This window comes from Sphaerulina musiva (assembly GCF_000320565.1).
Source record: "Sphaerulina musiva SO2202 unplaced genomic scaffold SEPMUscaffold_3, whole genome shotgun sequence".
Lineage (NCBI taxonomy): Eukaryota > Fungi > Ascomycota > Dothideomycetes > Mycosphaerellales > Mycosphaerellaceae > Sphaerulina > Sphaerulina musiva.
The window spans coordinates 1,102,248-1,124,405 of NW_016017385.1; the positions used below are offsets into that span (position 1 = coordinate 1,102,248).

At 49.3% G+C, this 22,158-nt stretch overlaps 6 protein-coding genes across 6 annotated transcripts; 3 read left to right on the top strand and 3 right to left on the bottom strand.

The window, feature by feature from the left end:
• Window positions 1-175: 175 nt before the first annotated feature.
• Window positions 176-3,593, top strand: SEPMUDRAFT_148074 (Fungal_trans-domain-containing protein). Its single transcript, XM_016904684.1, has 2 exons — window positions 176-2,444; window positions 2,496-3,593. Exons 1-2 carry the CDS (start codon window positions 368-370, stop codon window positions 3,299-3,301), a joined length of 2,883 nt encoding a protein of 960 aa, XP_016762448.1. The 5' UTR covers window positions 176-367; the 3' UTR covers window positions 3,302-3,593.
• Window positions 3,594-4,717: 1,124 nt separating this feature from the next.
• SEPMUDRAFT_148076 (NADP-dependent mannitol dehydrogenase) lies at window positions 4,718-5,978 on the top strand. Its single transcript, XM_016904685.1, has one exon. The coding sequence runs from the start codon at window positions 4,848-4,850 to the stop codon at window positions 5,646-5,648; it is 801 nt and encodes a 266-aa protein (XP_016762449.1). The 5' UTR covers window positions 4,718-4,847; the 3' UTR covers window positions 5,649-5,978.
• Window positions 5,979-6,406: 428 nt separating this feature from the next.
• On the top strand, window positions 6,407-7,558 carry SEPMUDRAFT_22153 (nitrogen permease regulator 2; the record flags this gene model as incomplete). The annotated part of the gene is made up of 1 exon (XM_016908349.1): window positions 6,407-7,558. A coding segment is annotated over one exon (1,152 nt), but the record flags the coding sequence as incomplete, so codon positions are not given.
• A 1,139-nt stretch (window positions 7,559-8,697) lies between these two features.
• Window positions 8,698-10,362, bottom strand: SEPMUDRAFT_124530 (uncharacterized protein). Its single transcript, XM_016901922.1, has 2 exons — window positions 10,214-10,362; window positions 8,698-10,165 (listed from the first exon to the last, which is right to left on the bottom strand). Exon 2 carries the CDS (start codon window positions 9,564-9,566, stop codon window positions 8,865-8,867), a length of 702 nt encoding a protein of 233 aa, XP_016762451.1. The 5' UTR covers window positions 9,567-10,165; window positions 10,214-10,362; the 3' UTR covers window positions 8,698-8,864.
• Window positions 9,744-10,025, bottom strand: SEPMUDRAFT_17452 (uncharacterized protein; the record flags this gene model as incomplete). Its single annotated transcript, XM_016908295.1, has 1 exon — window positions 9,744-10,025. A coding segment is annotated over one exon (282 nt), but the record flags the coding sequence as incomplete, so codon positions are not given.
• Window positions 10,363-11,291: 929 nt separating the features above from the next.
• Window positions 11,292-13,222, bottom strand: SEPMUDRAFT_39664 (alpha/beta-hydrolase; the record flags this gene model as incomplete). Its single annotated transcript, XM_016908755.1, has 2 exons — window positions 11,292-13,019; window positions 13,088-13,222. 2 exons carry the CDS (start codon window positions 13,220-13,222, stop codon window positions 11,292-11,294), a joined length of 1,863 nt encoding a protein of 620 aa, XP_016762453.1.
• Window positions 13,223-22,158: the final 8,936 nt, after the last annotated feature.

Consider the following 22,158-nt stretch of genomic DNA (forward strand, 5'->3'; position numbering starts at 1 on the left):
ACATGTACCTGACCTACCTTACCTAACCTCTGGGTGAAATGTCGAACGCGGAGTGCAGGGCCAAGATTAACCCAGGTGCATAAGGTAGGAGGTAGCGTAGAAATACCTTGCTTGCCTCAGGTACCTACATGTACCTACATGTACCTACTTGACTGTACTCTCCGACACTCTATCCCTAGGAGGTAGTATCCCAATCGCATGGCGGTCAACAGCGGTACCTGTCCGTCGCGTAGGCTATAGACTACAGCAAGGTACCATTCAGAACTAGCCGAGTGCCCACTCCCCCGATCATCGAACGGACGCGGCTCGATTCTTATGTGCGAGCACACCGACGCCTTCGACGGCAACTTCCACCTCACACCGGAAGATGCCTTTGAGCACAAACACCGCCCTCGCCAAGCGGGATCACCTCGACGATGACAGCGGCAGCAGTCATGACCTCGATCTCGCACACATTCCGCCGCCCAACAAGATCCCTCGCACCGATGTCGACTTCTCCGCCCACCCGCAGCACATTCTCCACGAAAACAATCCTCCCAATGCCGTCGCGCAACTACAACCGCAACCGCAATTGAATGCGCCTACCTCGTCGACTTCCTCTGCTGGCGGCGCAACCAAGCCGAAGAAGGCATCTGGCGCTTCGACAAGGACAGGACAGGCCTGCGATCGCTGCAAGGTCCGCAAGATACGATGCGATGCGCGACCTGGAGGATGCTCGCCATGCATTCAGAACAATACGGAATGTAGGACCACCGATCGTATCACGGGACGCGCCACCTCGCGCGGCCACACGGAGCAGATTGAGAATGAGAACACGGCCATGAAGATGTACATCATCGAGCTACAGCAGCAATTACGAGACGGCGGCATCCAGCCCAAAGAGGCCCCTTCCGCACAGAACAATTATGGACAGTACTGGGGACAACAGCAGCAGCAACAGCAGCAGCAAGACTCGCATGTGAATAATGGCCCTGTGTATCCGGCACAGAGCCAGAATGTGCTGGCCGCGACCGCGACCGCGGCCTCGCCTATGCGCGACGATCGACAGACACCACAGGGAGGGTCATTACTGCCAGACTTTAGATCAGGCTGCATTGGAGACAATTATCTGGGCGTCTCGTCGGAGAACGGCTGGTTGAGCCCGATTGAGGGCACCTCGCTTGCTCTATTTGGCACCAAAGTCGACTTGGTCGAGCTCATGCCAGCCGATTCCGACCCAGCACAGAGTGGCATGTCCTACCGAACTTTTCTCTTGCATGCTTTCGGCCGCCAACAGGTATTCCGTCCCGAGCTCCCTGCCTACGAGCAGTGCAAGGTGTACGCCGAATGGTACTTTCGCTCCATACAGAACTTCATACCACTGCTGCACAAGCCTGACTTTTTCGCGCTGATCTACAAGATCTACCATGAAAACTACCAGGCTAATTCCGCTGAGCTCGTCATGGTCCATATGGTCCTCACTGTCATCAATTTTCAATTCTCCGTGCGCAATAATAACGAACAAGCCCGCGAGGATTCCATGAGCCACTATCACTATGCATGCAGCCTGATCCCAGATCTCATTACTGGTCACACGCTGGCAGACATTCAGGCTCTCACTCTCATTTGCTCACAGCTACGCAATCAGCCTCGGCCAGGCGCGGCGTGGATGTTCACGAATTTGGTGCTCGGCCTGGCCATCGAATCTGGATTGCATCGATCCGCAAAAGCATGGCCTAGTTCCGGCGTCCAGCAGGACCCGCACCACCTCGAGATGAGAAAGCGTACGTTCTGGACGATACTCATATTCCATGCTCACCTGAGTGGCAAGCTCGGCCGGCCAATGCCTCTGCGTTTGGAAGACTTTGACATCGAAATGCCTGAGGCGATACCAGACAACATGCCAGAAGAGAACTTCAACAGCTGGAAGCAGTGTTCATTTCGTGCCAGTATCGAAGGCTTCAAGCTGCTCAAGGTCATGATGCAGGTCTACTCCACCATATACTCGATCAAGTCGACAGGACAGTACGAAACGAACGTGCGTCATCTCGAGAAGGAGCTGGAGTCGTTTCAGGCTCAGATCCCACCGGAGTTGCGAGGCGGCCCAGAGACTCGTGACGAGGATCGTGTGTCCGCTCTATACTTGGACTTGGGAGTCGCAGAATGCCAGTTACTGCTGCATCATCCTGCGTTGTGCCGATCGACGTCACCACAGTTAATTTCTGGCAACTTGGATGTCTGTCTGCACTGGAGTGGCAAGCTCCTGCAATGCGCAATCGCTCTGAAAGGACTGAATGCTTTAGATACTACGTGGTACTCGACCACAAATTTCTTGGCCGCCATTTTCACTACGCTTTTTGCACATACTGAGCGCAGAGATCAGATGACAACCACCGACCTTCAGAGACTGAAACAAGATATGGATTCCTGGCTAGAAATTTTGGCCGAAGTCGCTACGCTTCTAGGTAAGTATCATCATGTCGTGCTCACGATACATCCACTAACATCTCACCCAGGTCTGAGCTCAAATCTCCAATCCGCTATTCGCCCAATCATCGATTTTTCACTCAGCAACATTCAGCGCCACATCGCAGCCAAGACTGCCGCAGCAGCACTACCTGCAACCTCTTCGCCCGGGGAGACGCATGCTCAAGCATACGCAAATGGCAATGGCTATAACGAGCAGTATTCCGGCGAACACAGCAGCAACGGAGAAGTGCACGGCAACCACGGTCAGGCTTATGTCAGTCCTCACGACGAACAGAACCACGGGTACCAAGCGACCGCTCAGTATGCCTACCCAGCGCCACATGAGTCCCATGTTTATCCACCAGGGGGCTTGAATGGGTACAACACTACAAGCTATGCGGACGACACGAAGCCGAACCTCGAAGAACAGCTGATGCGCGTAAACTCGCTAGCAGACCAGCAGGCTGCAGAAGCTGCTGCATCACGTGTCGGGCCACATTCGGCACCAACCAACTTCCTCGCGGCCTTTCAATCACCTACTACCCAGCCGTCCAATGGCTTCGACCAGACGCCGCCGACGGCAGGCATTAATGAGCAGGTTGGCACGTATCCACAAGCCGGGCCAGTGGCTTGGAGGCACTTTGCAGATACCATCATGCCTAACGACTACATGGGCCACGCGGGCCACTCGACAGCGTCTCTCTTGGCATTGAGTGGAGGCAAAGCTGCCGATGGCACGAATGGGAATATGGTTGCGGCGGCACAGATGGGGAGCTTGCAACTGCCTGTGAGTGATGGCGCACAAGCACCGTGGCCTCTGCTGCATTACAGCAGCGGGAACGAAGGACATTAGTCGGGTTATGTATGTTGTTGTACTTTTCGATGGATGATTGTCGACTGGCTTCTTGGGGCCTGGGTGGATATGGCCTTTTTACATTCGATTTCAGCAAGGCGTTTGGCGTTTCGCCCGGGCTGAAAAAGCCATATGGAGACGCTCTCAGACTCCACTGTGCTTTGCACGTACTCGTGCCAGACGAGAATTGAGAGCAGGAGTTTTGGGTTTTGCTGTTTTGATAAATTTAGAGATACCACCTTCGCCAATTTGGATTGCATTCGCTTGAGACATGTTACTTCGAACTGGGAGCGGAGCTTAGATAGACACATGTAGGTTAGGTACTGCATTCAAGTACCTGTACCTATCTGCATCAGGTTGCCAATCATGAGCCTCGCTGCTCACTGAATGCTGAGCTAAGCACTGTGCATCTCCTGCACGGCAGTGTGTCAGCCAAGTTCGGTCTTGGTCGGAATGCAGAAGGCAGAAAAAAATCCAGGGGAGCTCAGAGCTTCTTCAGAGGTAGTTTAGGGATATGTCGGAATTGCAGAGTATCGATCGATACTACGGTTACTAGGAGGTACCTACACTCTGGTGTTTATCCTCTCGTCTGGCGGAGGATGAAGCGTTTGAGCAGAGGAGAAGACACAATGGATCAGCGAATGCTCTAGAAGTGGCGGAGAAAGGTCAGAGAGCAGAGTCCGAGCGTCCTGCCCTGTTCCTGGTGTTTTTCTTTTGTTTTTGTCTTTGGAGATCATCGTGACAGTGAGACATCATCCATTCACGGAGATGCAAGAATGATGACCGGAAGTGCTCGTAGGAACATGAATCCTAGTAGGAGGTATTCCCACATGCCATGCTCACCACTTGACCACCTACCCACAGGCTACAGCACCCATCACCATTCATTTGCTGAGTTTGCTCCACGTCGACGGCCGAGATGGGACCGGAGGAGCCGTGAGATTCTTCTATTCGATGACGCACGAGCTTCCATCCATACACGGATGTAGTTAGAACTACACAATGTACTTGTACTGTACCGTGCCGTACCTAGGTATACCTACATTTCCTACCTCCTAGGTGTGATACAGCTACATTACATTCATTGTCACATGATGGCCGAATTCCATCTTCCAGCACTGCCCGTTGGAGAAGTGTCTCACATCGGTTATTATCATGCAGACTTGCCAAGTGAATTAAATAATACACGAAGACGAAGCAAAAAGGTTGGGAAAAACAAAAGCTCTGTCACATCCAATCGTCAGGAGAGGTCTTGTTGCCCCACCATGCCCGTTAGTCGTTAGTTCTACCTTGGTATGATGGCTGATGAGGGGCACCCCAGCAAGCAATGGGACTGCTTTGCCTACCGACTCTACGTAGTGTTGTCGCTCGACCCTCAACCAGAGAGCTTTAAAATCTTCCTCTCTCTCCCCTCCTGTCCGAAGCTCTCTCTCTCTCTCTCTCATCATACTTACTATCATCTCTTTGACGATCATCACATTGTCAACAGAACCATCACCTTCATCCCATACCACGCTCCAACATCACCACCACACAATCTGCCAAGATGGTCCAAAGAATCCCAGAAGCCGAGGGCCTCCTCGACATGCTTTCCATGAAGGGAAAGGTCGTCGTCGTCACTGGTGCCTCGGGTCCCAAGGGTATGGGTATCGAGGCTGCTCGCGGAGCTGCTGAGATGGGTGCCGACGTGGCCATCACATACGCTTCCCGTCCCGAGGGCGGAGAGAAGAACGCGAAAGAGCTTGCGGAGAAGTATGGCGTCAAGGTCAAGGCATACAAGTGCCAGATCGACAACTACGAGAGCGTGGAGAAGCTCGTCAAGGACGTCATCCAGGACTTTGGCAAGATTGACGCCTTTGTCGCCAACGCCGGTGCCACTGCGGATTCTGGCATCCTCGATGGCTCTGTTGAGGCCTGGAACCACGTCGTCCAGATTGACTTGAACGGCACCTTCCACTGTGCCAAGGCTGTCGGCCACCACTTCAAGGAGCGCGGAACGGGATCTCTCGTCATCACATCTTCCATGTCAGGCCACATTGCCAACTTCCCACAAGAACAGACATCCTACAACGTCGCCAAGGCCGGCTGCATCCACATGGCCAAGTCCCTGGCCAACGAGTGGCGCGACTTTGCCCGTGTCAACTCCATCTCGCCCGGTTACATCGACACTGGTCTCTCCGACTTCGTGGCCAAGGACGTGCAGAAGCTGTGGCACTCCATGATCCCCATGGGCCGTGACGGTCTCGCCAAGGAGCTCAAGGCCGCTTACGTCTACTTCATGTCGGACGCATCCACCTACACGACTGGTGCCGATCTCATCATTGACGGTGGTTACTGCTGCCGTTAAATGTCATACGACGTTGTTTTTTGTGACGAGCCATGAGAAAAAAAAAGGAACGGTCGGCTTTTCATTTTTGCCGTCGTGACAATTCCAGCAATTGTGAATTGCAGGGGGAAGCTACTGCAGCTTACCTCACATACACACTACCACATCCTCGAGAGAGAGAAGGGCTTGAGATAAAAAAACCTGTACCGTAGCTGTACTTCAGACTGTATGCTACGTTTTGATGAAACGACGAGGCCACTTGCACTTCTCATTGTTCATGCTCTATATCAAACCTCATGTATACCTGATGTACTCGCTTTCGCAAACCCCATGCCTTGTATATGACTTTACGTGACCAAGCACCACAATGATTTCCTGGCACCTCTATGTACTTACATCTACAGGCAAAACAATGTCGGCGACAATGCATCAATCAGACTGCATTCCATCATGATCCATCGGCATCTATCGGCATATACAGAGAGAAATAGGTAAAAAGCGGGCGTGGCATTGCATGGCATCATTGGTTTGGCATGGCATGGCATAGCATGGCAGGGCAATGTCTGCGAGATCAATCTTGGGTATTACATAATCAATCAATCAATCAATCAATGGTTTCGGTGTTAGAACTAGTCTAGAACAAGACTAGTCGGGAATGGAGTAGAGTGGAGAACTGGAGAGGGAAGCTTCATGTTCTTGTTCACTCCGCCAAAACAATAGCAGGTACAGATTAATACACCATGTAGCAGGTATACCATAACGTCTCTACGATCCATCCCATGCTGCACGCCATCTTCTACGCTCGCTTTCAACCCGAACGAGGCCCGTCGGTGATCCATCAGTACCCCAACAACACCATCAAGTCATCCGCTGCCGAGCATGCCACTCTCGTGAACTGGAGCGACATCTCCTCATACATCATCGCGCCCTACGACCTCTGCAACCAGCCGCTGTCCATCTGCAACAATGGCTATCGTGTGCTCGGCTATCCCATCACCCTCGAGCATGAACACTACCACCGCAACCGCTTCACCTTCAACGTCTGTCTAGTGCTCGCGGAAGACGACGATGCTAAGCCCTGGGAGCAGATCCTCCGGAAGATTGCCCGCTTCTTTGTGGGACTGGAGTGGAATGGCTGCATACTCCAGACGGAAGAGGACCTACCTGGCCTCAAGCTGGCGGGCGAAGCGGGCTATCCGGGAGACAGCCCAGGCAGAGTCTACACACTGTTAGAGCGCATCTTTGAGGATATGAACGCATATGGTGAAACGTGTATACGAGTGGATCATACGGATGGGCAGGACGATATACACGTGCTGAACCTGCGGCTGGAGCTGCAAAAACAATTTGCCATTGAGTCGCCGAAGAAGGTCAGAAGTTGGGATGTGCCGCTGTTGGTACGCTCAATTCCAACGCAGGGCGAGTGGACGTGGGATCTCACCCTGCAGAGGATTCATGAGCACATCGATGGCATCAGGCATGTCCGCAAGATTGCAGAACTGTCAGACGTGGAATTGAAACTGGTCAAACGTGCCGTCAAGGAATTGGTCCATCATGGTAGAGCCATCCTGCTCGATATCTTCCATTTCCAAGCAATTTATACGAGTACCGAAGAATTCACGCATTTCGTCAGCGATACAGATCTGCAGGACGAGTGTCGACACTACGTGGCTATCCCAGATCAAGCAGACGACGGCAAGTCCTCTCCTGATGGGCGTAAACCAGACACCGCCAGTGACCACAAATCAGACATTCCCTCGCGCGATCGCATCATCCTCTTATACGCCGGTCTGAGACCAGGCATTCAACTCCAAGAATTTTGCCTCACTCACAAACCAGACATCATCAACATCGACATCCGCCGCCTCATCACCTTCGGAATCATCAAAGGCTTCCTGCGCCGCATCCATAAATACGCTGTTGCGCTAGACCAACGCCGCCCTCTGTCACCTGTCTCCACCCGCTCTGGTATTCGCTCTTCTGGTGGTACCAGGCTCGCGCGCTCTGGTCCTCGATCGGGAGACGAGGCTATCCGAGAGTATGATCGTGCGTGGAAGAGAGCTGCTTTGTCTTCTGGCTGGGCTACACCTCCTTCGGGTCCACATCCTTCGAGCTTGAGTCAAAGTCACAGGAGTGCGGATCAGATGAGGACGGAGCAAGACGAAAGATTACGAGCGTATTTGGATGGCAAATGTTGTATGGATCAGATTTGCGTGGAAATGAAGATGAGTGAAAAGAGGGTACTGGAGAGGATCAGGAGTGGAAAGCTGGGGGAGGTTGTATTGTTCAACAAGTGAATATTGATTCTTCTCCATGTCTCGGCTAGAAAAAGCTACCAGACACTTCAACCAGGAACAAGGCCGAGCTCGTACCATTGCTCTCAGCGGATATCCTCGCACCGCTTTCAGGGCACATGATTAGTTCTCCAGCAGCTCACAACCACGCAGAAAGGGTTCGCCCTAGGCTGTCATGAGAAAGAGAAGACAACAAACATCAGAGCGAACTCGTGAAAGAAATTTTTCAAACAGCCCCGAGGAAAGTCGAAATCTATCTCTCAAACTTCTCAAACTCTTTCACTCGTCCCTGGGAACGGATAGGACGACAGCACCTCAACATGTCCTCCAATCGCCTTTGAGAGCCAAGACCCTGCTTTATACTGTTCTCTAGAACAGAGCTGAGAAATACGTTCACCTCTTCTCGAACCCTGGCAGCGTAGTTATCACGCTGCGGTGACAGCGTGCGGTGTGGTGTGTCCGTCCCTGCGTCTCGAGATGCTAAGAGCGGTGTGGTGCGACGCTGCGTGATGGTTTGCGCACTCGGTGCCACCCCACTCCCGGCCGCCTGTTTTTTTTTTCTTCTCCTTCTACGTTCTGTTCAGCATAGATCCACTATATTCACCCCGAGGACGGTCTGTAGGGTGGCTCTCAATCTCGGTGCGACCTTGTTCGAACCGGATAACATAGTCGTAACTTGCGTACGACTGCATTTGAGTCAGTAAGGTATCGCCGGAATTTCGACGATCATATTTACTGCTCTCCGTATTTCTGCGGTGCTGTTGAGCGTCTCTCTCATTAGTGCCAGTCGTCTCGCCAGTATCGCGCCATTAGAGCTGGTTGGCGTGCTTGGGGCTATCGCGGTGTTGACTCTGAAGAAGAAGACTCTGAAGATTCTGAAGAAGAAGAACGCTTCGTTAATGGCAAGACACATGTAGTTTTGATTTTGATTCAACGAAGTCGTCTATCCGTACGAAGCAGGACTTCCAGATCCGTACGAAGCAGGACTTCCAGATCCGTACGAAGCAGGACTTGCAGATTCGTACGAAGCAGGACTTGCAGATGCGTACGAAGCAGGACTCGCAGATTCGTACGGAGCAGGCCTTGCAGATGCGTACGAAGCAGGACTCGCAGATTCGTACGGAGCAGCACTTGCAGATTCGTGCGGAGCAGCATTTGCAGATTCGTACGGAGCAGCACTTGCAGATCCACCTGCTGCACCTAGGACATGTTCCGAGCTACCTTGCGCTGATGAAGTAACGGCGATCTCCTGATACTTCATCATCGATGTGCTCTGAGGCCCTGACCCAACTCCATTGTCTCCACTCTGCGATCCCGAAGCGCTGCCGCCAGAAGCTGCCGTCGAAGTCGTATTCAGAGAACCGGTTTTCGAGCTGCCTTGTGAAGTACTGCTGTACTGAGGTTTCATCCCTGATGCCTTTGGATCCGGAAAGATATTCGTACGACCAGAGGTTTGTTCGTCGACATTGACCACATACTCGGCAGACCAGTGCACCGTGTGCGTTAGGGTGGAGGGCGGCAAACTTTTCTGTGAGATGGTCATGCCCAAGTTAACGAGACAAACTCTGCTCGAGGCCGGGTGACTATATGCTGCAGCGGTGATATTCGTTGTGCTGTAGAATATTGTCGTGTATGCGAGTATCATGCCGGGCAGGTTTTCGCATGAGGTTTCGAAAATGGGCGTGGAGGCGACTTCTACTGTTATGTTGAGCACGGAAGCCGCTGGAGTGATGAGGGCTTCGGGAGCGGTTGTGGTCTGGGCTTGGAAGTTTTCTGACGAGGTTTTTTAGTAAAAGGCTGGGTTAGATGAGGGAGACAAATTCATACCTGAGCCAAATGGTGTTCCGGCTGCAAATGGTGACCCGTCTGCAAATGGCGCTCCTACTGCAAATGGCGTTCCTACTGCAGGTGGGTTCCCTACTGGAAATGGCGTCCCTATTGGAAATGGCGGCCCTACTGGAGATGGTGTCCCGGCAGCAAGTGGTGTCCCTACTGGAGATGGTGTCCCGACAGCAAGTGGCGTCCCAACAGTATATGGCGTCCCTACAGCAGATGGCGTCTCGACTGCATTTGTTGCTATTGAAGATGCCGGCATGTCGACAGTGCCTTGCGAAACTGTCGCTGGTACTGGATAAGTCGCCATATTGACAGTGCCTTGCGAGAGTGTCGCCGGTACTGGATAAGTCGCCGCGTCGACAGTGCCTTGCGAGAGTGTCGCCGGTACTGGATAAGTCGCCATGTCGACAGTGCCTTGCGAGAGTGTCGCTGGTACTGGATAAGTCGCCAAGTCGACAGTGTGTGCCGAGAATTTCACTGGTCTCGGATATAGCGACACCTCGACAGGCTTTGACAATACCATTGTCACTAATGTCCGGGGGGTAGGGGAGTAATGTCCATCAACTGCGGTGAGAATAGCCATAATGCAGATAACGAGGTTCCCGATACATTGCATAGTTGCTGGGCTAGAAGGTTGTAGTAACGGCCAGTGAAGTCCAGTAAAGTCCAGTGAAGTCCAGTGAAGTCGAGTGAAGTCGAGTAAAGGCGGGTGAGGGTTGGACGTAAAGTCCAATAAAGGTAAGTGAGGTGTGGTAAAGGTAAGTGAGGTTTGGTAAAGGTAAGTGAGGTTTGGTAAAGGTAGGTGAGGTTTCATATAGGTAAATGAGGTTTAGCAAAGGCCACTAAAGTTTAGTAAAGGCAAGTGAGGTCTAGTGAAGTCGAGTAAAAGGCGAATAGGTAGGTAAGCGAAAGATACACGACCTTCCAGAGAGCGGGAGATATTGATATTTAAGTATATTCCGAGCATTCCCTTACTCTCGAGAATACCCCAAAGGTATCACCTTCTCGTAGAAGCTCTACTACCACTCTGCCTCTGTGACTCCCGGGGTACACTATATTCCGAGCGTTCCTTACTCTCGAGAAGAGACTACCTGAGCCATCTGATTGAATGGCTGCCTTGGGTATATAGCACAGCTGATAGCGGTTCCATTGCTATGATCAATAGATCTCATCCCTTATTTCAACACCCGTCCAATCATGATAGGTTGAAGTGTAGGATGAGATCCATTGGTTGTGTCAATTAAGCGGCTATGAAGAGCGCTATATCAGGTAGCCTTGAATTGAATTGTTAGTTGTTCCAAAAACCTTGTTATATCGATAGCTGAATGCTGCACGTGCATGATGCCAGGAGTCACATCAACATAATAGAGTCATCAATGGAAAGCTGTGCTTAGGTTACTCAGTCAGGAGGTAATAGTAGATATTCTGGCGCGGCAAGAATTAGACTTTGTATTGAACCATTCTATTGATATTCAAAGCGGACTCAATTTCCCTCAAGAGCCAATATCAGCCAGCGTAAGCCAATATGGGAGCTTCAGGACAAGCCGGCGAGATTCCCAGGAGTTCCGCCAATGGGCCAGATGACAGTGGAGTTTTCTATGACCGCCGTGCCGGCAGATAGCGCTTCATACTGCTCCGCCGTACATGTGGTAGAGACAGCATAGATGTTGCAAGAGAACGCAGGCGGTAGCTGCGGTAGAGGTGTTCTGATATGCCAAGTATCTCTCGGGCCCTTGGTAGTGTAGCGGTCGTCTACCAAGTGCTTTCCGGTCGCGACATCGTAGCCAAGCATAGTTCGAGTGAAGATTTCAAACGTCGTCCGGGGTTGTGCAAAGGCCGCGTCATGTCCAGCCTGGAAGACTCGGCTGAAGGAGAAGTGACCTCGCTGCCGTACAGCTCCAACGTTGTTTCCACAGTCGCCGGTCTTGATGTCCGCATAGCCCGCTGAGCGGAATGCATGAGCTGCAGTCCAGTTTGCTGCGAGTGATAGCTTCTCCGCACCATTCCATGGACAGCGATAATCTCGATCTCCATATATCATGGCGACATTTATTTTCTGATTGAGGAGGTATTCAATTTTCTTCAAACCCGCTGCACGGAACGCGTCGGCCGTGCCAGCAATAAAGTTGTTATAGACCAGGTAGGACGTGCTGCTGAAGTTCAGCGGTACACCCAGCTCTTTCTGTACCCATGCTTGGTTGAAGAATCCCAGTAGATACAATGGCGGTGACGGATCCGGAGAAAGATGAGCAAAGTCCAGCGCGGACCGAGTCGTGGATGAAGAGAAGGGCAAGAGGACGATATTCGCGGCACAGTAATACTCGGCAGCCAGACATAGCTGGTTGACACTGATATTATTGCCGTAACCATCCGGATCGTAGGCGTTCCCTGCTTCGCGGCATGCTAGAATCTGATCTCGGCAACCATTTTCGGTGCTCCATGATTCTTTCGCCGCCGCATAGACATCATCGGGCAAGATGTGCAGATCATATGTATTGTTGTTTGCCATCTGAGGATACCACTCCGCCTGATAGAGCATGTCAACGCATCCATTTGTCCACCCAACTGTGCTAACAGGCAGGACGTGTGCCGCTAGAGCCCCCGACTTTATCTTGACATTCTGTTCCTGGAAGTATGCTGCGCTGAAAGGCGCATAATAACCTCCATAGGAGTTGCCCCAGAACGAGATACGCTTGTCCGACGTCTTGTATCTAGGAAATTCGACGAACCAAGTTTGAGCGAATTGCCAAAGAGTACGGGCCGCGTTTGCTGTACTGTTGGCAGTATGCATGGCGTTATCACTGGAGAAAGTGCCGTAGCGGGTCGTTAAGTTCTCGCGAGGTGGCAATCCATCGTACGCATCCAGCGGCGTCACATCGTAGAAGTCCCCAGCTCCATTGTACAGCAAATCTTTAGTGCCGTTGATCAAGGCATCGTACGAAAAACCTGTACCAACAGGCTGATCTACATATAGCATATTCACATGCTCGTTCCATGCCCAAGGGTTGCTTTCAGTGCTGTTGGAGTCCGGCAGCACAGTGCATGGTCCTCCAGATAGCGTGACTCCAAACATTGATGATATGCCTGGTCCTCCCGCAAGATATATCGCTGTCTGTGCGGTACGGGGCCGTTTCCTGGCCTCGAAATACCAGAAGAATATCGAAATGTTATACGAGTCGCCATCTCCAGAGTCGTCCAGATGTGCGCTCGGTATATGAACGTATCCTGCATAGCCTTTACTTCGTGTCTCGCATATTGTAGTCTGGTTGGGGTTAGCATAGTCAGCGTAGGTAAGGTAGTATTATTATATTGCTACTGGTATCCTCTTACCTCCTTGTACGAGATGGAGACCCCAGGTTTACTCGTTACCTGCTTGATTGTGAGTCCTTGGGGTGTCGAAGGGAATCCTGCATGCGCGAGTATCGCTAGACCACCGCAAGCCACGCACAACGACAGGAAGCCCATAATAGCTTGAGGTGACTGATTCGTGCATGCCAATGGGTCAGAAGGGTCACAAAAAATGGGTATACTTTCTTCTATAGCCGACATATTATTTGTGGCCATTGTGGAATGGCAATACGGTCTATTGAGGTACGCTTTGGACATGTCTTGCTGCCACTGACTTTGAGCAGCGTTCGCTCCATGTCCTGTCATCATCGTTATGGATGGACGAGATGATCATGGCGTATCCCAAGCGCCCCTACACTGTGATGCCTCGTTCAATATGCCTTGGGCGCCTGGCCTCTTCATCGCACGTCGAGGCTCTGGCGGCACACAGAGAGGTGCTCAATAGAGACCGATTCAGGTGAGGTGGAGACTAATCCCATAGGCAGCACCCTTGCTTCGCCACGTTGTCCTGACTCCCGTCATTCGACTTGATGATGTCTTTTCCTGCGGGCGTGCGATCATGAAACAACGAGTTGGTGCGGTGGTGACGAAGAGGGCGGTGGCTTGCATAGACAGAGGTAGGCTTGAAGAGAGACGGATCAATGTCGCTGACCTTGGTTGCCTCCATTGGGACTGCCGCTGTCCATCTCGTCCATACAGTTGATGGAGCACATATAATTCTTGATTAGCACGAGGAGCTCATGTGCAGCACAAGTACATGTACCTGACGGAAGCCCAAAGTGGCCAGCCGCCACACGTCACCCCCGGCTTTCTTTGGCTTCATCTTCCTACTACTTCTACCCTTCTACCTACTATACACCACCACACACACTCGCTATACGCTCGCCGCCTACCTCGCCGTTACCGCCGTATCCGTCGCTACCTTACCTCTCTCTTTGTCGCCGGATCCGTCGTCTTAATAATAAGTTACCTATATAACAAAGCCGTCGCTATAGCAACTCGAAGAAAGAATCTACTACTATAATACGTCTACTCTCTCTCCTCTACTGCTATAGACGTAGATAACTATATTATTCGAACCTTAGTACGTTGTTACGTAGTACGTAAACAGTAAACTCGTACGTTACTAATATACTATAGATTCCTTATATCTACTACTTTAGTAGCGCTCGGTAGGAATATATCTACGATAAATAACGGCGACGCTATAGACGAGGATACCGATACTAAGGATACTTCGGAGGATAAGGAGGAGGATAAGGAGGACGATACTAGATAGGCTAGCCTTACTTACTACTAAATCTCTACTAGAATCTCTACTAACTCGCTATATATAGGGCCGTATATACCCCCGATCTATACCTGCGCCGGCCTACTACTATAGACTCTAGCAACTTCTAGTTCTACTTAATCGAAAGATAGTAGGGCTAGTTAGACGAGGCTATAGGCGACGACGCGACGAAGAAGAAGGTCGCGAAAAATAACCTATAGAAGTTCGACTAAGCTAGCCGAATTATAGAGACTATAGAGGGTATTAATACGCTAGATCCGTATTACTAGTATACTCGCGGTCTACGCGACGCGCCGTATAAGGTAGATATAAAGAATAGTATTATCTACGCCTACTACAAGCGATATACTAAGTTAGGCTATTAGGCCGGGATACCCGTTAACGATTCCTCTAGCGATTCGCAGCGAATCGCCTAGCTAGAGGCTACTATTAAAGCGCTATAGGCTATAGTCGATAGCCTATAGGCTATAGTAGGGACCGTTTAAGATAGGACAGGCAAATTAGAGAATTAGATAGAGTAGCTTATACTATACGTCGACGAGCTCCGGCGTATAGTCTACAATATAGCTATAGCGGTATAGCCGTAGGGTAGAGTATCGATACCGGAATCGACTACGATTCCGCGTACGAATAATCAGTAGATAGGTATATATATACCTACCTATTTATATATATAGTAGCGATATACTATAGCGAGTATAGCAAGTTAGGTAGGCTACGCGCGATCTATAGCGTTTCTATAGCGAGTTAGCGAATATAAGCTAGCGCCGGGCATATCCGACTAATCGGATCGTCCGCCGACCCTACGCAAACTCTATAATATAGGTATACCGTCGTAGATATAAGTCGATAGTAGTAGATAGCTATAAAAATTAGTCTTTTCTACTTGTATCTACGCTCTATATAAGTAATACCGGGCGGCGCCGGCGGTAGCAATAGTAACCGCCGTAGCGTTAGGCCCCGGAGGCCCTATAGGCTTATATCTATCGATACTAATAGCGAGCGTAGCGATTTATTTATTTCTTACTTAGCGCTCTAGTTATTGCCCTCTCTCCGATTAGAACCGCTAGCTTATATCGCTTAGCCGTAGGCGTAGCGGTAGTACTACTCGTTACGCTCGCTACTAGTATCGCCGTACCGGCAGTACTACTCGTTACGCTCGCTACTAGCGTCGCTTCTAAGTCGACGAACTTAGGTAGCTTATAGGCGTTAGTTACGCTCTCTGTCTATAATGCCTTCTCTTTCTTAATATAAGTATTGTCTATATCGGTATTACTATCGATTTCGACAAACTTAGGTAGCTTACGGGCGTTAGTTACGCTCTCTGTCTATAATACCTTCTCTTTCTTAATAATTAGTACGCTATCGTCGTCGTCGGCCTCGCTAAGCTCGTCGTCGTCCTCGTCGTCGTCGTCGTACTTATCGGCGTAGAGCTGTTCGATACTCTCGAGGACTTCTAATACTATAGGCGTTATACGGCTACTCGCTACGCTCGCTACTAGTGTCGCGCGTAATAGTATTGCGTATAATAGTATCGCGCGTAATACTATAGTACCCTCCCTATCCTTACGCTTTTGCCTTAGTTGTTTGTACTACTAAACGACGATAATAGCTTCGTAGGTACGTATAGTAGATCTGCTAGGTAGCGGTATTTTAAATACCTCTATAGACTCGAGGACGTCGGTACTCGCGATACGTATAGATAATATACGGTTCGGCTTATTAGTCTCTAGATAGAATAATCGTACGAAGAATACGTTGTAGAAGTCTTTAATAGCTATAATAGGCTATATAGGTAACTTAGTTAGCTCGAATCGCGTAAGTATAAATTCTATTAATAGCTTCTTAGCGCTATTAGCTACTCGATCGCGATCCGTCTAATAGTTATAGAGGTCGGTATAGGCAACCGGATCGTAGTACTTCTACTCGTCGTTATTCTTTAGAGCTCGCGTAGTAACTCGCTACGTATATACTATAACGCTAATACTAAACGAGATAGCCGGAGGCAGCGGATTTAACCGCGACGATAGTAGGGCCGGCGTATGCTGCTAACGTATAGTCGGCGGTAGCGTACCGGCGTACGGTACGACGGCTATAGCGGCCTTAGCCCTAAACGCGATATTAGCCTCGTTACGTACGGTATTTACGTACTACAGAATCTTCGCGAATATCTAGAAACCCTATTAACCGTCGCTAAGTACTCGCTATATAGATCGTTTCAAGGCAACTAACCTTTACTTAGTACACAGGTACTAGCTACTACGATCGCGACGGCTACGGCTACGGCGGCGGCGGCGGCGGCGGCTATCTAGTAACCGGACGGCTACTTTCTAGTACGCGTAATAGTTCGCGTACGAATTTAGTACGTAGAGGGTTTAGATTGAGCTAATAGTACTAAGAGCAGAAATTGAACTTATAGAATATAACGCTATATCTAATCGACGGTACGACTAGACAGTATTTAGCCTAGAGGCTAGGTAGGTTGTCGGCTATAGTAAATAGGTCGGTAGAGAGAGAGAGTATATATATATATATATAGAAAAGAATTTAAATAATAGTACGTACCGTAATATATACCCTAGAGGGCTTAGCTCGCTTAGCTCGTAGTTATACTCGTAGGGGAGATACTAGCCCTATAGCCTACGGATTATTATAGAACTCGATAATACCTAAATCCTCGTTCGCGATTAGCGCGTTACTAGTATCTCTAAATGCTTCCGCCGTCTAGCGCGTAGGTATCTAATCTCTTGCTACTAATAGCTTTAGAAGCATACCGAGTATTAGCTATTGTTCTAAGCTAATATAGTTATTTACTAGGCTACGTAGGGTAATATAGGCCGTACGGTACGTACGGTCGCCGGTCGCTACGTTGTACGACGTACTACTAATAGATAGCGCGAAGCTATAGGGGAGGAGGCTCGCTTTGTACTATTCGTAGGTATCGGCGGGAAGAAAGGCCTCGAGGTCTATAGTATTAAGTTAGCGAGTACTAAGTAGGCTACGAGTAGAGCGAGTATATATACCAAACCCTTCTAGTATCCCTTCGAGCGTCTATAGAACCTCCTTAGGTATACGTATACCTTGCTGCGTAGCGCTATAGAGCTCTAGATAATACTATAATACGTAAGGAATACCTAGAATCGAGTATAGCCGATTGTTTTGCCTCCGAATCTTATAGTAATTCTATACCTTTACGAATCCTACTACTATCTCGCGGAGAATCGTAGTATAGATCGCTAGGAAGGCAATACGATCGCCTAATAACTCTAGGTCAAATTCGTTCGTAGTATTCAAGCTATAGAAGTATACGCGCTATCTATTTAGCGCCTTAGCCTACTAATTCTACTATACCTCGATATGCTAATTCATCTTACTTATACTATATCGGAAGTATTTACCGAATCGTAGTAGTAGTAACGAGGCCTCGCCGCGAGTACTACGCTTAGTATTCTCGATATCGTAAGCGATATAACGTACTATATAGTATACGTCGGCGGCTAGAATAGTCTTACCTCTACGATCCGAGCGTATAATTACCGGTACGTATCTACTATAGCGTAGGGTTGCGATATACTAAGCGAGTACCGAAACGGCCGATCTGCTAGTAATTCTAACGTAAATCTACTCTATATACCGCGCGTACACGTCGATTGCGCTATATATCTAAATACCCTAGTACTCGAACTTATAGTACGTATCTATCGAGATTGCCGCTAACGGCCTAGGTGTAATAATAGTACTATAGTACTCTGTAATAGTTCTATAAGCATAAGGGTATACGTAACAGAGGTCCGAGGTATAAAAGGTATAAACAATATACGGCTTGCTATCTAAGGTACAATAACTCTACTCTTCCTTTCTAGAGGAGGGCCCTCGCTATATATACAAGCTATTCTATTGTCTACTCCTCGCTACCGGTACCGCCTCCTCTTAGGCAGCAGCCGATAACCGGTTCCCTTAGGAACCCTCTTAATTCAGAACGTCTCCGATCGGTAGGGTATCCCTTCTATACCGGATCGCCGGAGGTCCGCGAGGGCTTCCCGGCCCGCGCGGTACGCCCCGCCCGCCTCGCTAGGGGTTCGCTAGGGCTTCTCTGCCCTAGCGTATTATAGACGCCCCCTCTTAGGGCTAATATCCCTAGTAGCGATAGGTTATTAGTCCCCTACGTATTCGCCCTACGAACGGAGGTAGACGTCTGCTCTTATCTAGGTACTGTATAGAGCTAGCGTATACCTACGGAATATCTATACCTTAGTATTAGTAAACATTGTATATAAACTCCCTCTTATATTCGCGCTATTACGAAGCGTCGCTAAGAATGTTTGCTTATAGTCGCGTCGCGAATTCCGTAGGTAGTAGTCGGGAGTACGCAGTAGTATCGCTATAGAGATAGAGTATTTTAATAGGTTCGTCGCGCGTTCTGCGATCCTCTTATTCCTTTCCTATTAACAACCTACTACGTACTAACATCCTTACCCGCCTGTAACTCTATTACTACTACTATATCTAGATAGCTATACTTCTACTTCTCGTTCTTCGTTTACTCTTTATAGCCCCGCCTCGTCCCTTAGTTTCCCTCGCCGGTTCCGCCGCTTTATTAGGCCTCTTCGACTATTATAGCGTTTACCTAGGGGTACGTAACGATTCCTTTCTCTACCGCGTACATAAAGGATATAGTGCCTAACGACTAGAACTATAGCTAGTCGGATACCGACTAAGACGAAACCGGGTACGTAGCTATATACCTACGGTACGTAAAGTCGATCGCTATAGGGCGAGTATATAATACGCCTACGTACTGCGTATATAATAGCTACGCGAATAATAACAAAGCAGGCTGTAATAGCGTAGGAAGGGTAAGTATCCGTCCGCCTCGTTAGGGGTTCGCCTTACTAACGAGTTTGTATATAGACCGTACTAAGACTCTTAAACAAGGTAATCGCCGTCTAACGCTAGAAGGATACCTATAATAAGATCTAGAGAGAGATTTCGGCTAGTTACCCGGCAAGCTCCGTAGAGGACGCGCGCGCCCTTGTAGAGGGCGACGAGGAGTACTATCGCTAGGTAGTACGCCTCTATCTTATAGCGCGAACCCTTAACAGAGAGATCTATACTATTAAGGTAGCGTACTACCGTATAGGGACTACCGTAGGTAGGCCTACTCTCGCGCTACGGTCGACCTAAGACTACTAAGGCTTACTGCTCTTAGAGCAGTTACGTTCGCTAGGACGCTATCCCGTATAGGGACCCTTAGAACGCCTCTAAGGGTCGTTAGCGGTAAGTCTTAACGACACTCCCCGTTCTCGGGAACTAGCTAACTATATCGTAGCGTCCCTCTACTACTACGGTAGACGCCTTTAACTAGACGCGTACGAGGTACTACTAGGTAGTACCTACTATAGTATTACGCCTAGACGAGGCCCCGGCGGTTCCCCGCGTATCGCCCCGTCCTTAAGCAACCCTACTAGTACTCCCTATAGGTCGGAGTTACCGTCGGGGTAGTCGCCCCGTAGTATATTCGTCTAACGATAAGGAGCTTCTAGCTATAGTACCGACGCCGGTAACCTCTCGTCGGCGCGGCGAGAAGGTACGCGAGGTTACCCTATCCCTAGAGCGGGGTCCCGTATTACTAGACTTTGTTCGAGATACCCTTCCTAGCCTACGTCGACCTAAGGCTAGTATCGTTCCTACATCGACTAACGATACGCCCTCTCGTCCGCGTAGCGGTCCTACGGCGACTACTCGTCCTACTACTCGTCCGGCGGTCCCTATCCGAGACTTACTAGCGCGTACCCCGGCGGCTCGTCGCTAACTAGTAGCTCGCGAGACCTCTCGCCGTTCGACGGCCGGTCGCCTAGTACCTCGTACGCCGTATAGTAGTCGTACTTTAAATACTGTATACTCTCTATTACCCGGCTATATAGCTAGGTACGATTTTAATACTCCCGAGGGGATCGCCGCGGCTACCTTAGACTAGGTACTATATCTATACTAGATACCTAGCCGTCCTACTCCGATATCGCCGTCGTTACGCTTAATCCGGAGGACTCCCCGATTATCCTACTATAGCGGTCGCTCTATTAAGAACCCTTAGCTATTACGTCGGTTCGATAATAGATACGACGAGGAGGATGTTAGCGATAACTAGGAGATAGAGGACGTGCCGCCGCTAGAGGTAGAGGCTCTATAGGATAGGGACCTCCTTATAACGGGCGCCCTCCGAAGTAAATCCCCGGCGCCCGTAGTACTATCGGTCTCCGTTACGCTACCCGTTCTAGCCTCTTCTCGCGTCTCTGCCGGGGCGCCGTTATTTCGAGGCTTCTCGTCCTTACCTACGGAGCGCGAGGCTTCTCGAAGCCTATTACGCCTAGTATTATATCCGGCGATTCCCTTTCGCTTTACTAACCCTCTTTCTCGAGAGTCTGCCTACGCCTCTCCTTTAGCGACTATACTACTATCGCGTCTATTACCTTCCGCCGCCTTTAGAACCGCGCCGTTAGGCCTCGTTATAGGTTGGGTTAGGTATAGGTTAGGTACAACCTAACGTTAATACCTAACCCCGCAAATAAGGTAGGTACCTAGCTTATAAGCTAGGTATAACCTAACGGAAAAAACCTAATAGGTATACCCAATAGGTATTGCGATAGGTATTACGTAAAACCTCTTCTAGATATAGAATAAACATAGTAAGCGCTTCTAGAACAGTAATAAGCCTCGTATATACCGTACTGCCTAAACTCGCTAACAATAGCTGCCGACTATGCCTGCCGACTACGAGAATTAGGAAAAAGCAAATTAATTTAGGAGTTTACAGTAAGTACTTCGACATCTCCTTCTATAGCTAATAATACCTGCCGACTATACCTACCGACTACGAAAATTAGAAAAACCAAATCACTTCAGATCTTAGGCTTATAGTAAATGCTTCAACATCTCCTTCTCTAGCCTAGCTAGAACGCGTATCTAGTGTTTAAACCGACTTTCGGTTACTATATGCTACTGCCTTACTCTCTAGGCCTTACGCATCTCTATTCTTCGCTAGGCCGCTTAGAAAGCCGGCTCCGTCCTTATTAATAATAGGGTCCTTAAACAAGTAGCTCTAAGGATAAAGCGAGCTGAAATTTTTGTCTCTAGTCTATCTCGTTCGGTAATAGGCTCTTCTATAAGTATACTTAGTATCTTATCGATACTTCCCCTAGCTACGAATTCTTACGTACCCCGATTATTCGCTTAATCTATAGCTACAGTATACGCTACCCTTGCTATATCCTCTAATTCTGTTATCTCCTCGTCAAACTCCTACTACGACTCCTCTTCTTTATCCTCTCTCTCTATATCTGGTCGACTCTCCTAGAGAGAATTAGGACCCGTCTCCTCCAAATCTAGATAATCGAAAGGATTGTAGTCTTAGCTAAGCGAGATATCTTGATCCTAGGTACCTATATCCTCGTCGCTATACTAAAAATCTGCTTGACTAAGCGGTATACCTAGTTACCTAAAAGGAAAATCTGAATTCTCGGAAGCTATCTCCTCGTCTTCTTCTTCTTAAGCATTAATATAATCGAGGAGAGCCTGGAGATATTTATCCTCTATCGTTAGGGGTACCGTATTATCGTCCTAAGTATTCTCCTTATTAGCTAGAGGATAACTAGTTTGAACGCTAGGATTAGTATCTAGATCGTATTCCGAGCTCTTATTACCGCTCGAAATTACGATAGTCGCCTGCTTCTTACCGTCTAAATCGTTCAAACCCCTATTATCC